Below are 13696 nucleotides of genomic sequence, written 5' to 3'. Positions count from 1 at the left end.
CAACAATGCATCAGTTCACATGAGTTCCATTACTGCCAAATTATTTGATTTAAGCTACGAAATACTTTCTCATCCACCTTATTCTCCAGATTTGACCCTTCCGATTATTTTTTGTTTCCTATTATGAAAATTTGGCTTGCGGATAAAAGATTTTCATCCAACGATGAGCTAATTGCTGCGAAAAATGAGCATTTTTAGGAGTTTGATAAAAATTACTTTTAGATCATAAAAAGAGGTCATAAAAAAGCTTGAGAATCGCTATCATAAATGTATAAAGTTAAAAAAGGACAATATTTAAAAATAAATTGTAATTATCTAAATAATTAGTGTTTTTTTATTTAAAGTCATGGACTTGTTGAACGACCCTTGTTATTATCTAACTCTATGAAATTTACCATAGGGTGGTTAGAAAGCGCAGCTAACAGAATCCTCGAGTATACATATGTATGTGTATGCGCGTATGTGTGTATAAGTGGATGTACATGTATTCATAAACTCTATTTCCACTGTTTCAGTGATGGCGGTTCACAGATCCTAGCAGGTTGTTTGAGAGATTTTCGAAATAAACTATTTCCGACCAAAGCCAAAATAGAATACTATGAAAACTCATTAACGGTCAGTTAAAAATTTGAAATTAATTTATATTGAATTCTAAATATCAAACTTAACTAAACCGTTCTGATACTTACAGTTACTGTTTCATGGTGGAATGACAAATAGCGAGGAGGACTATGAGGTATGCTTTCGCGTAGACAATATTACCTTACCGAAAAATGGTTACTTTGGTTTGTCAGCAGCTACCGGTAAGACATTGAATGTATTTTTATATAAAATACTTTGGATAATTATTGATATAAATTCTACAATAAATTGTCAGTAACATGATTCGGCATAAATTTACTCATTACTAAAAATTATCTGCTTCTGTAATAAATATATGATTCATGATGTTCCATTTAACTTAATTTCATCACAAATTAGACTTGCAAATAAATTTTTTTTTAAATATTTTTTTTATTCAAGTTTATTTAGAATTTGTCAAACATATTGAGAGTATAAGTAAAGGTTATTGACATATGATATGTGTACCAAATTTCTGCATTTATAACTTTTAGTTTCTTGAGCTTTGTATTAGTAATAGATATCTTGAGTAGTTCGCTGAAAAGTTTATTACAGATCGGTTACGAAGTCTAGTATTGTATTTTATATACAAGTTTTTAATTTTTTTTTTTCAGTTAACATTTGGTTACTGAGGTGTGCAGTCACATCAACACTGCGCTCTAGCCAAAAAGCCAAAAAGTATTAGCCAATCAGCGAAGAAATAATTAAATTCAAAATTTAATTTAATAAACTCAAAAGAAACAATTTTCGAAATGGCCACTTAGTCAGGAGATGACAAAACCACTCCTAATAAAAACAACAAAAACTAGAAAATCATAGGCGGCAAAAGACAAAGAAACGGTCCAGAAAAACAAACTCAAAACAAAAACCGACAAGCCCAATAATCAGACTACTGGCTAAGTAACATAATCAATAAGTGTGAATAACTACAAAAAAAATAAAGAAATTAAAGAAAATCATAATACAGAAGAATAAAATAAGCAAATAAGTTGAAAAGCAAATCCACTCCGATCTTCGTTTATACTGTAGAGAACATTAAACCATTATAAAATCTAGTGTCATCCAATTTTGATGATTGTCACGGCAAGTTTTACACGCTGCAGTAGCGATGGTCGAGTTATAAGGCGCGTGTGGGTACTTGCAGGAATCTAGGCGTCGAAGTCGGCAGTTATATAATAATACTTTTTATTATAAAGTGACAGAGCTCCAGAGAGATGTCTTTACAAGGCGAGATCGTGTACAAGACTGCCTGCGCTTGTCCCTCTCGGGGGCTCACAAACTTAAGATAAGTCACTACCACTTCCTTCAGGAACAAGTATATCCTGGGAACCGAGAGATTCGTATAGCTTAATTGTTTATTTAGGTTTGCAGCTGTCTATGTTCTATTTCATTTCTGGTCTATCATGTATTTACCGCGTACAGTTTGTTTGTTTCGGCCTATCTTATGTCTTCTACTTCAGTCGGCCCGCGTGTGCAACGAATACACGTGTATGACATATGTTCTTATAGCTACAGGAGATAACTATATTCTTTTATTATTAGTTCGCATGACACTAGTGAATACAATTAACAAAAACAATTATACCTTAAAAGTCAGATACTGAAATATAAAATGGTATTAAACTGTTTAACCTACTCTTATCTGTAACTCTAGATAAAAGCTCCAGTATTATAAGTATTAAAAGAATCTCAACAATTCACTTCAAATACAATAGCTGTAAAATTTAAACAAAAAAAACTATTAAGATAAAGATACCATATAATAAGGTTGAACCAAGATATAACAAAACTAAATAAAACAGTCAGAAAATTAAAGAAATTATTGTATCAAAAAAAAAAACTCTCAAACGCAAAAGAAACTCAGAGAACTGAGTCCAACAGAAGCAACAGATTACTCATTATGGAAAGCTAGCAATAGACTTAACAGACCAACATCATTTATTTCACTAATCAGAAAATCTTGTGGTGAATTGGCTGATCAGAAGAGGAAAAAATTGATACGTTTGGCAATCATTTATACACAGTATTCAAACCTCATCAAAGAATAATCATCGAACAAGAAGAAAATCCTAAGTAGAAGATCTGAACGTCAAAGACAGTACACCAATTGCAGCAATGAAAATAAAGGAAGTATTATCCATTATCAAAAATATGAAGAACAAAAGTGCACCCGGTTTTGATAATATTACAGGAAAAATTATTAAAAAGCTACTTACTATAGCAGTAAGATATTTAACAATGATTTTCAATGCATGTCTTCGTCTGTGTTATTTTCCTATTAAATGGAAAATGGTAGAAATTATTTTAATTTCTAAACCTGGCAAAGTAAATGAACTAGTGACATCATATAAACCAATTAGCCTTTCGTCGGTATTATCAAAAATTGTTGAAAAGAAATTTTAGCTAGAATTAACCCAATAATAATAAATAGAAAATTTATCCCAGACCATCAATTTCGTTCCAGATGCAACTACTCCATGATAGAACAGTAGATAGATAGGAATAGTATCAGCAAGAAAATCTATAGAAAAAAAAGCAATATTGCACCTACATATTCCTTGACGTCGTACAGGCTTTTAATAAAGTATAGCATAAAGGTCTTCTACATAAATTAAAAAAATATGTCCCAGAAAAACACTATGAATTACTTAAACCATATCTACAAAATATTATCATAAATTAAAACGTATCTACAAAGTATTTCAAGTCAAAATAAATAAAAACCATCAAAAAGACAGATGATAAAAGCAGGATTACCGCTAGGTAACGTAGTAGAATCAACATTATACTTGTTATTTATCGCTGATCTGCCAAAATCTCCAAACATCATGACAGCAACATATGTAGACGACAAAGCCATTGTCACATTACACTTGGAAGTGAAAATAGCAGTGAAAATGATATAAAATTATATCAATAATTATCTACAATGCTGGCTAAACTCATGGAGAATTAAAGTAAATTAAAGTAAATCAACACATACAACTTTTACACGTATAAAAATACCTGTCCAGCTATTTAATTGTACGTCAGATACGTACCACGAAACAGTCATGTGAAATACTTGGGAATTCACTTAGACCAGAAGCTTAGATGGAAAGATCTAATATTTGGAAAACTTAAGCAACTGTGATAACAATGGAAAAAATGTACTGGCTTATTGGAAAAGTATCAGAACTTACAATAGAAAATAAAATACTGCTTTACAAAACGATAAGTAAAACAATCTTATAACATTTAAGTATAGGGTGCCGATTCAAATTCAAATATTCAAATCTTATTAGCAAACTTCTTACGATAATGATCACTATTACCAGATTGAAGAAATATAAACTGATTAATATAAAATAAAACCAAAATTATTAATATATAAAACTCATATAAGTTAAAAATAAACACAATACTCACTGGAGTATTATATTTTATACTTTGTGAATTTTCATAATAGTGAACATTTACTTATTGTCTCATTTTTATAGATAGATTGTAAATAAACGTGGAGTAAATAAAAAAAAATTTTTTTATTTTATTGTTAGAACCTGGAAATCATTTCGGATAATTTTATTCGTGGCGAACCTAGAGCCCATATCATATTACGTCGGACATTCGATTGAAATCTTTCTAAAATTTCAATATTTGAGTTAGAAGCAACATCGCATAATTGAGTGCTATAGATCCAGATTAGCTTGAGTACAGCTTTCTAGAGCAGTACTTTATGGTGAGTTGACAGCTCCGATTTATTACGGTTGATGAATAGTTAGATACCATGTGAAAGGAATTAGGCGAAGTGGATGTAGTGATGGTGGTGTTCGGTGACGGACAAGGGTGTGTAAAGTTTATCACAACCATAACAATTACTCGTATTTTTAAACACCTTAGGTTTTGGGCCGACCAGAAGTCATGTATGGCATGACTGAATGCCTTGATGACCCACGCTTTTATTGATACTATGCTTGTCTACATTGTGAAAAATCTACCGTTAGTTATTGTAAGGATTGCGAATACCCATAGAATGCGATGCCTGACACTAACACGCAAGTGACTAGTATGATAGACAAGTGCATGATTAGTACATCATAGGAATACGAACAAGAATCGAAAGAAAGTCATTGGATTAGAGATTACAGTTCAGAGTTTCTCAGGGACCCCAGGAAAGATAAGCGGAATACTAAGGCTGACAATAGCAACAGACTATGTAGAGCATGCGATCGTGGCTTAGGCCTGCATAAACGTGCTGCAGGATGACTCGGTCTCCTAGGCGTGAATTTTATCTTAATTTTTAGAAGAAAACCTGGTCGAGTACCGTGAGCTGACGAGTTGACAAAGGGTGTGATTAGCATGCGTTTGCACAGAAAATAGAAGCCCGTGCGATGATTCCCTTTTAAATGAATGATACGAGTGAAAGCTGAAGTTGCGGGCCCGCTAAACTATAGCTACAACAACATGAGTGGCCAACTATTGAAAGTTAACCTTTCCAAGATGTCCAAGAAGAAAATTGATTCGATGAAGCATGTCATTGATATACAGGGCGTAGACACGGTGAAAACTCGTATGCGTCGTTACTCATCACAGATATTATCGTTTTTCGGATAGAATACGTTTACTAGTATATCAAAAAATTATTCAATTTTTGCAGATCGAATGGTGCCGTGCGCTGATGATGATTAACAAATTTGATGGAATAAATAGATATTGAACTTTTACCTTAAATTCTTGTATGAAATGAAGTAATGATAAAATAGAAAGTGCTTATGAAGCAGACCCATGGAATTGACCGAGTTTTCGCAATGTAGGTACACAAACATTTATTTTATAAAATGTTCAAAATTACTGTTGTTCAAATTTATGCAGTGTTGAATTCTACGTTCGAAGTTTTCAACTGTGGACAATAAAACGTGACGCGGAATAGCTCTACAAGCTTGTATAATGCGTTGCATCATATCTTGCCGTGTTGTTGGTTGCTGTGCATAAACAACACTTTTCAAATAGCTTCATAAAAAGAAATCTGGACTTATTAGATCTGGTGATCTTGGACACCACTCAGTAATGTCACTACCAATGCCTATCCATCGTCTTCGGTATCGTTGGTTCAAGAAGTGACGAACTATTAGTGAGCGACGACCCGGTGCACCGTCCTGTTGAAGCCATAATCGTCGTCTTGTTTCCAAGTCCACATCTTCCAATAATTCTGGTAATTCATTCTGCAGGAAATTAAGATATGCTGCTCCGTTGACATTCCCATCGAAAAAATAAGGTCCTATCAGATAACCATTTATTATACCGGACCAAACTACGAGGCTCCATCTATGCTGATTATCAACATGACGTACCCAATGAGGGTTCTGGATAGACCAATAATGATTATTATGGCGATTGAGTTGTCCATTACTATGAAATGTAGCTTCGTCCGAAAACATTACGTATCTGAAAAATTTAGGATCTTCATGAATCCTTGCTTGTGTCCAATTACAGAATTCGAGTCTGCGGTGGAGATCATCTGGCATCAAAACTTGAGTCAAAGTTATGTGATACGGATGAAATCTATGAAGCCGCAAAATTCTACCGGCTGTTGTTCTTGGGATTCCAGTACGTCTCTGAATTTCACGCAAAGAGATATGATGATCCAAATCAACCATTGCCAAAACAACAAGAATTCGTGGATCATTGTTGTTCTGTCTCTAATGCGACGACGATTTCTGCGTATTCGTGGTCGATGTCTCTCTCTTCGTTCAATGATTCGGGTTCTCACGTCGTTTGGGTACCGAAGCCTTTCTGGGTAATTTTGACGGTCAAAACCGATATCGTGCTGCAGCGAGATATTACCATCCAGTTATTGGGTTATTACAATTAATTTTACTCTTGCCCGATCATCTCTGTGCATAGATGAAGAAAATAATAAATTTAACCCCTACATGACCTTACGTTGGGGGGGGGGGGGGGGGTAACCGCATCTCACACATAATACCTTATCTGAACGTAGAATTTCTCGCTCTTTCCGAATCCGGGGTCAAAATTATAGATTCCTATTCGAAAATGACTTTGACCTTCAAATGACCTTGAACCCAAAAAACCTTTATTCGCTGATTAATTTAATATTTGGATTTTGCATATTAAATATTCTTTTCGGAATTATATTTCTCAGTAGTAAAGTATTTTCAATCACTTTAACGTTCATAAAAAGGATTGCGACTGTTCAACAATATGTTTTACTCAAAATATAATATTTCTGTGAAATTTCATAAGTAGCGATAACAATTTTCTCCCTCTCTATACAGGGTGGGCCATTTTAAGTGGACCAGTAGGTTTTCTCGGAAACTATGAGAGATAACGAAATATTTTTTAGACAAAAGTTGCTCAATTTCGAGGGGGTCAAATTTTCATGACCTTACCTTTGACCTTGGAGATCATGTACAAGGTGATTTGAAGGTCAACTTTGTTTTCTTAAATGGGAACCCCTATTTTTGACCCCGGATTCAGAAAGAGCGGGAAATTCTACGTTCAAATGATGTAACATATGCGGGGTCCGATTAACCACCCAAGGTCATGTGAAGGTCAATTTATTTTTTTTCTTAATTTTTCCGCCCAAATAACCGGGTAAGGGTAATTTTAAGCGAAAAATATTTTAGACAAAAGTTGCTCAACTTCGACGGGGCCACATTCCCATGACCTTATCTTTAACCTTGGAGGTCATGATGACATACAGTTTTATGCCGATGAAGAGTCTCATTCGACCAGTAGTGGTAGTTATGCTTATTAATTTCTATGTTACTTTGAAATTTAGTTTGATCATAAAAAAGAACAAAGTTAAAAAATTTGAATTATTCTGTATTATGTGTGAGGCCCATTGGTATAACATAATTCGTTATTGAAAATGTGCAGCTTGTAACTCTTGAACCAAAGTAATATGATAAGCATGGTAGTTAAAGATTCTAAGAATTCTCAAAAATGCTCTTCTTGGTCTCTTTCAATTCAGCAACTGTTGGTGTGAGGATTAAGATGAATAATTGCAAGAACAACAAAAACATATACATCATTTTCGTTAAATACGTGACTTCGGCGTTGCCGAACCACGTGTTCACTACGAGTTCTGTGAGTTAAGCGACTTATTGCTGTATGATTTAAATGTCATCGATGAGGAAAGCGTTCAGCATAAAGTCTTCCTGCAGTATGGTAATTATTACGATCAAGTCATTTCAATCGAAACCTTAAAATTGAAGAGAAGACAAAGTTTGAAAAATTACTCAAATTTCATAATTAATCTACTTTTAACGATTTTCCAATTTGAATCGTAAAAATTTGAAACGTAAAAGAAGTTATGTTTTGTTAAGTTGTATCATCTTTCATAAGTTTACAGTATGATTTTTTGCAATAATAATTTTGAACAATAAATATTTCGTTTCGATGTTACTTCAATTTAATTTTATATAATTACAAAATGTGAATTAAGAATTTTTTTATTCTTCTCTTCTTTTCAAATTTATTAAGATTCTTATTTTTTACAAATTTGTAACAAATTAGTATGGTTTAGATGTATTGTAACAGGGTAAGATAAACGATACAAAACGGTTGCTTACGCAGTGCGAAGGCTTACTAACAAATCGTTTCGTGTGTGTACGGATCAGCACGAGCTATGCGAGTATCGCCGCGCTGTCCGTAGTAGTGCATAAGTTAGCGGCGCTCTGTACGCTTTCCGTGGGCTGCCCTCGCTGACAACCGCATCCTATGCGGAACTCTACACTTTAAACTTGAAATTCTATGTCTAATAATGTGTAAAGCAATAAAACAGAAAAATTTCAATAAAAACCCACCTTAAAAGAAATTATCGAACAAAAAATCATAAAGATTCTATTCTAACTGGTATAAACAAAAATTATGAATTAATAACACGATCAATTGCGAACACTGCAACCATTTATTTTTCAACGTTATCTGATAAAACCTTGAGCTATCAGCGATAACATCCACTGTTGATATTTAAAAAATTTTAGAATTATTTGCATTTTCATGTCTTTTTCTAGGCATTGTTTGAACAACAATTTTGAGAAACATCCCTTGAAATACACTATAGAGATAACTTGAATAAAAAACAAAATTGAATATTTTATTTCCACTTTTAATCAACTAATACATCTAAAAATCATTTAACAGTCAAACTATAATAAAAGCCACACGTGCTTCTTGTTTAATTTTGCCATCTATTGTCTTTATGGCACATAAAGAATGTAGAGAGCAATGCTTATATAAATTATTTTTCATGGAATTTTTTTCAAACGTATACATTTTTTAAATACTATGATTTCTTTCATTTTCAATAATACCCTGCAGAACAATTAAATTATGTACCGCTTACCGTTGGGCAATCAAAATGAAAATAACTTGCAGCTTTCGTTTATTTTTTTTTACAATAATCCCATACACACAACAATCGATTTTTCAATTATTTTAAAGGCAAATGGATTATTTTTGTAATTCGATTCATCTCCGAATTTCGATTATTTCCATATTATTTTACAACATTAGAATACATACATTTTGTAACGGAGAATCTCGGCTAGGTCGATTTCGTTCGTTTAGCTCTCGCAAATGTCCGTGCACCGCGCCAAGCTGAGAGTGTGTGCGTTTGTTACACACACTCATGCTTGGATCTTTTGTTTACGAGGTGCTGAACACGGGCCGAGCTGACGACTGGAGCGATGCAGATGGCGCAGAAGAAGAAAGAGAGAGAGATAAAGAGAGAGAGAGAGAGAGAGCTCGAATTGCGGATCGCCGCGGAAAAATTCAGAGAGTCGCTGCTAAGCGATGAGCATAGGAAGTCGCGCGCGCGGATAAAATCGGAAGGTCACGGTTTTCCAAGTTGACCCCGCGACCTCGTCGACGATCGTTCGTTTCGGAGACACGCCCGGTGCGCGGACGTGTATTGGAGCGTAAGTCTGGGTCGCGCCCAGCCGTGTCCCGAAGTATACCTGGCATCGGTGCGTGTGGGTAACCGGCGAAGTGCGCGGGTGCGCGCGCGAGCAGTCTACAACAAATAGGCGGCGGAGACAACAGCAACAACAATCAACGAGCGATTTACGGGTTGAGGCAGCAGTATTGTGGAGCGAACAAGGGAACGAGAGGGAGGAAAATAGCGACGACAACAAACATCAGCGAGACGGTCAGCGGGGAGCACACCAGTGACGTCACGGTGTAGAGCGCTCTAGCCGTCGGAGAGACTGAAGGTCGATGTCGGTGCCGTGTTTTTCTCTCGTCTCTCTCTCTCTCTCTTGCATGTTTGAGCGCCAGCTTATGGCGGGTAGCACGGCAGACCTGCTGGCTACCCGTTGGCAGTCTATCGGCCATTTATTATAATATTTAGTTTGTACAAGGGAATCGGCAGGCTGACCAGCCACTGATTCACCTTCGCGTTCGCGTTTGTTATTGTGCCGCTCGTAGTGTATAAATCCGAGGTCGCCGAATTGTAATCGATTGTTAACAATTAAAAGACTAGCGTGTTAATCCGCTGTTGTGTTTATTCGCCGCTGTATCACTCCTCATCCCAATCTCGAATCTGTGCGTTTAACGTGGTCATGCTCGACACGTTATTCAGTCGTGGGAACGTCTTTTGCTTCTCGAATCCCCGAATAAATAATTTGTGCGGACGGTCGCGAGCAACCCAGTCGGGTACGGCCGGAATTCTCCATTACAATTTATTGAAAAGAAAAATATCGTTTGTTTAATTATACTTTATGGGCCGAAAACGCATGAGATTGCTATGTTGAATATTTTAAGTTTTTAGTCATCTGAATTTGTGAAACAATAGGTAAGTTCTTTATCTTTCAGGTATCAATTATTATGATTACTTCAACAATTTATAAAAAAGTTCCCTGGTTGCAGATTATGCGAAAACAAGATGGTTGAGTGGAAACAAAAATTGAATAAGATGATGAATCTATTGCTTTATTCGACTATTTTACTAAGAATTTTATACTTGGAGATATTTTCTGTCAAAAGTGGAGCGGAATGATACGTTTAACAAAGTCAAAACAATGTAAACTCGAAGAGGCTAAATACGCTATATCTGATAACTAAGAATCATCATCTTTAAATTCTTCATCACAGACTTCAGTTTACAGCCCACTGGAAACTCAAGCTACTGATAGAGAAATAATTGAATAACCTATCAAAAGGGTTGTTTCTACGCGTGATTATTGTGATGTCTGGTGAAATAAAACAGAAATTATCAATTAATTTGGATATTATTATTGCCTGACATAGTTCAGTGATCACAGTTAATTTATTCTCTATCGGTGTAAGCAATTAATAAAAACGTTTGTTGTTAACGTTACTTTAAAATTGTAACATCAACGTTTCGTTGACTGGTTTAGCTACCTCTTCGAAACCCTTTTAAAAAAGTGAATATAGGTTAGATACATATATAACAAATTATTCAGTGAGGTACTTTTAATTACTTATTAGCAAAGGCTATAGCGGGATAAGGATGTTAAAATTGCCCCTGCCTGGATTTTTATTTGGGGTCGGTCGTTCGAAAGAACATACTTGAAAACTTTTTCAGCCAAATTTTTAGCCCCATAGGTGGTAATAGGACCCTACAATGATAAAAAACGTGTTTTTTCGAAAATTATTTTTTTTTCACTTCTTGCTCGAAAATATCTGAAAAAATTCATGATGGTGTATACTATTGTACAGAAAAAGCTCTATTTTTTGCAGTGTTTTTGAACCGAAAATGAGGTCACAAAAAATTCTTGAATTTTTCGATGAATTTTTTAATTATTAACAATATACTTGACTAACTTCTAAATATTACTTTTTTATGTATCTTTTTCCATTCGTTTGAATTTCCCATTCAAACGAATGGAAAAATGGGATCAGAATCACTATTTTCCGACCGGAACTTGCTCAAATTTTGAAAAGGCGATTTTTTCGGCATTTTGTCCATGTTTTTGGCACATAACCTTAATATTATATAGTTCAAACAGTAATAGAATACTCAAGAATAATCCAAAATTTCTTTTACAAGCCCAGAATATTTTTAAAACAATCCATTTTATTGCAAATGCTCCAAAGAGCCTGATTTCACAACTCACATTAATATTTTCATATTATAAATTAATATGAACATATTACGTGTGCTGTACTAATATAAACGCGCTCACACACATATCCACATCGAAACGACTCTCCGGTAGAATGAAATCTCTAACATTGGCAATGCTTTCAAAATATATTTAACAATAAGTTCTCTTCAACAATACATAAGAATATTTATATATATACGATATACATGTACGAGTATATGTATATATTTGTGAGAATATAGCAAACATATATATATATAAATATATTTACGGGTGAAAATACTAGATTATACTATATTAACGCATCGCCTAGCGGCCTATTCACGAAGCTAGAGTGAGCTTGATTTAGAGATATACTTCATGTTACTCTATAGCGCGCATCTATACAGTTCGCCATTCCCTTGGTCAGCTGACAGCTTTCCAATTTCTAATGTAAGCAAATCAACCGTTGAAAATTAACTGTGCATAATTAAACTAGGAATCGTTGTTGGGTAACTTGAATAATTAAATGAAAATAGGAATTTAATGGTTTAAAGGTAACGATACAAAGAGATTGTGATGAAAAACAAATATTTAAGCATCTCAAGTACTCATTGTTATTGCAATGTGTATCAGATTTATTGATGATTCAAATTAAAAGAAAAGGATATTTTTGAGGTCGCAAACGGTTTTTGTCAGATGATAACGTTTACTTGGTGTGTTAAAGAAAAATTCCACAAATTCTTAATTTTACTTGTTGGTTAATTCTTTTGTTGTAACATTAAATCATTCTTTGCAAGATTACGTGAATTAGCGTGACATTAAAAATACCAAAATAAAAATTTTTATTTAAAGTAGTCTATACTATATTTTTTATTAAAATTACAATGACTATTATTGAAAAGATCATTTCTTTAATTTTAAGCCCGTGTTTATTACTTTTCAAACTAAATATAACTTTAAAAGACAAAATTGTGAGCGAGATCCCAAAAATTAAAACTCATAAAGATTCTTTGTAAGTTTTCATTTTCTATAAACATTTGTGGCGGTGAATTTCGGGGGTCTTAACCACGCTATCGAATTTCTTCCGCCACAAGGCCTGTTTGGCTCTTTATCCCCGATTATTTAGGGCGCCAGACCGCTAAATACTAGTTCGACTAGGGCGATCGTCGGGGATAGGGCCTAAAGGTCGCCGCGTACTTCGGTTTGCTTTCAGGGCGACTGCGCAGTGTTGGCAAACGTATGGATACTCGCGATCTCCTCTACTTTAGGCCTCGATGTCCAACAATTCGTTTCCTCTTCGTATCCTCGTTTATAATATGCCGGCAGTTCAATTGATGACTCTTTACCTCAGGTCGGAAGTTCGTTCAAATTCGCCCGTATGTCACCTATCGTGGGAACCGAAAAATAACGAATCAGCGTTACTCGATTATAACCGTTCGCGGCTGAAAATAATCAGCATGCAAATAAGGCAGGGTAACAAGAAGCAAAAATTTATAAAGAAAATTAATCACTCTTTATTGACTTATTTCACACTTCATACGCACGTGGTCTGATTAATTAGAGTTCAGTATGATTCTACATAATTATACGTAATAGTAAGGACACGAAATAATAGAAAAGCTAAGGCTCTTTCAGTCGGCCTTTCATTAACGAAGATGGCGGAATGGTCAGCGCGACGTAATCAAAGAATTATTACCTGGTTCAATTCTCAACTACGCCTTAATAATCGAATAATTAGTTAGCGCGACCTAATCCACTATTAATTACCCTCCGATTAATTAAACATTGACACTAACTTCGGATCAAGCGTAAGGTCAGCACGAGTCAACTAAATCTTAATCTTCCTCGCACCTAAATCTCACGGTGAACTAATATACTGGCGAAAGTTCAGCGCAAATAATCTGATCACTGATTTTACTCGTCTAATCCTAACACTCGCAATCAAATAATATATTGGCGAAAGGTCAGCGCGAATAATTTAATCACTGATTTTATTCGTCTAATTCTAACACTCGCGA

The 13696-nt window shown here is 34.7% G+C and overlaps 1 protein-coding gene across 1 annotated transcript in view; it reads left to right on the top strand.

Moving 5' to 3' along the window:
* LOC131672130 (protein ERGIC-53) overlaps positions 1-13696 on the top strand; it is a 558437-nt gene that overhangs the window by 225414 nt on the left and 319327 nt on the right. Inside the window, exons 4-5 of the mRNA XM_058949141.1 lie at positions 516-615; positions 692-803. Of these exons, the coding sequence (XP_058805124.1) occupies positions 516-615; positions 692-803 (212 nt within the window). The remainder of the gene's footprint in view (positions 1-515; positions 616-691; positions 804-13696) is intronic.

This window comes from Phymastichus coffea, unplaced genomic scaffold, assembly GCF_024137745.1.
Source record: "Phymastichus coffea isolate CEN01 unplaced genomic scaffold, Cenicafe_Pcof_1.1 PCOF00011, whole genome shotgun sequence".
NCBI lineage: Eukaryota > Metazoa > Arthropoda > Insecta > Hymenoptera > Eulophidae > Phymastichus > Phymastichus coffea.
This window is presented reverse-complemented; position numbering and strand designations above follow the sequence as displayed.